The sequence below is a fragment of the Sinocyclocheilus anshuiensis genome, unplaced genomic scaffold (assembly GCF_001515605.1).
Source record: "Sinocyclocheilus anshuiensis isolate Anshui unplaced genomic scaffold, SAMN03320099.WGS_v1.1 scaffold552, whole genome shotgun sequence".
Classification (NCBI taxonomy): Eukaryota; Metazoa; Chordata; class Actinopteri; order Cypriniformes; family Cyprinidae; genus Sinocyclocheilus; species Sinocyclocheilus anshuiensis.
In genome coordinates this window covers 1030638-1031714 of record NW_015554362.1, presented here as the reverse complement: position 1 = coordinate 1031714, position 1077 = coordinate 1030638, and the positions used below count along the sequence as shown (strand labels likewise).

The 1077-nt window shown below is 35.8% G+C and overlaps 1 protein-coding gene across 1 annotated transcript in view; it reads left to right on the top strand.

The window, feature by feature from the left end:
• The window catches only part of LOC107671459 (CUB and sushi domain-containing protein 3-like), a 292685-nt gene that overhangs the window by 92469 nt on the left and 199139 nt on the right, over window positions 1–1077 (top strand). The window contains exons 12-13 of the mRNA XM_016464380.1: window positions 336–448; window positions 563–745. Coding sequence (XP_016319866.1) covers window positions 336–448; window positions 563–745 — 296 coding nt within the window. The remainder of the gene's footprint in view (window positions 1–335; window positions 449–562; window positions 746–1077) is intronic.

Genomic DNA, 1077 nt, shown 5'->3' with positions numbered 1-1077 from the left:
AAAATATAAAATATATTAAAACAGTTATTTTAAATTGTAATAATATTTCATAATATTACTGTTTTTTTTTTTTTGTTAAAATAAATGCAGCTTTTGTGTGAGCCTAAGATTTTTTTTTAAATATTTAAAAAATCTTACCGACCCCTAACCTTTGAGTACCATAAAAATACCACTGTGTTATAAACATAGTAATTATTCAATACTATAGCATATATCAGAATACCATAGTATTGGCATTTGACAGCATTATTATTGCATGGTACCACCACCCTAGTGTTTTGTATTCTGAACTCACAGACTCTTATTTTCTTTTGTTCACTCTCCAACATGGACAGGTTAACGGGCAGTTTCGTCCCTGACCTCATCGTCAGTATGACCCATCAAATGTGGCTGCATTTGCAGTCTGATGAAAGTGTGGGCTCTATTGGCTTTAAGATCAACTATAAAGGTGAGTCTGTTCTCTGCCTCAGCTTCTTCAGAGTGCCCACATAAATCACTCTGCTGGCTCAAAAGCTTTACTGCTGTTTTTCTCCCTCTTCTCGTCTCTCTTGCCTACCTACAGAAATTGACAAGGGAAGTTGTGGGGATCCCGGCATCCCTCTGTATGGACTCCGAGAGGGTGGGGGCTTCTCCAACGGAGACGTGCTGCGCTTCGAATGCCAGTTCGGATTCGAGCTCATTGGCGAACGAATGATTTCCTGTCAGAATAACAATCAGTGGTCTGCTAACATCCCCATCTGTATATGTGAGTGCTGCTAGACACTTCTCTATCATTATTTATGTGCTTCAAAGTCTAAATGTTTTTTTTTAATTTTTAACAAAACAAAACATCTGAGCATTTTTTTCCTCTTATTCATGCAATGAAAGTTGAGGGTGATTTATACTGTCAAGCTCCAAAAAATAACCAAAAAAGTGCTTCTACGTTTTCTGAACGAGGAATCACATTGCATGAAGAAGAGACTGAAATTCAAGCTGATGGAAACCAGGGTTATTGTAGTTAACTAAAACTAAATCCATAAAAAATATATAATATAGAACTTTAACTGAAATGAAATGGGAAAAAAATATTAAATTTCA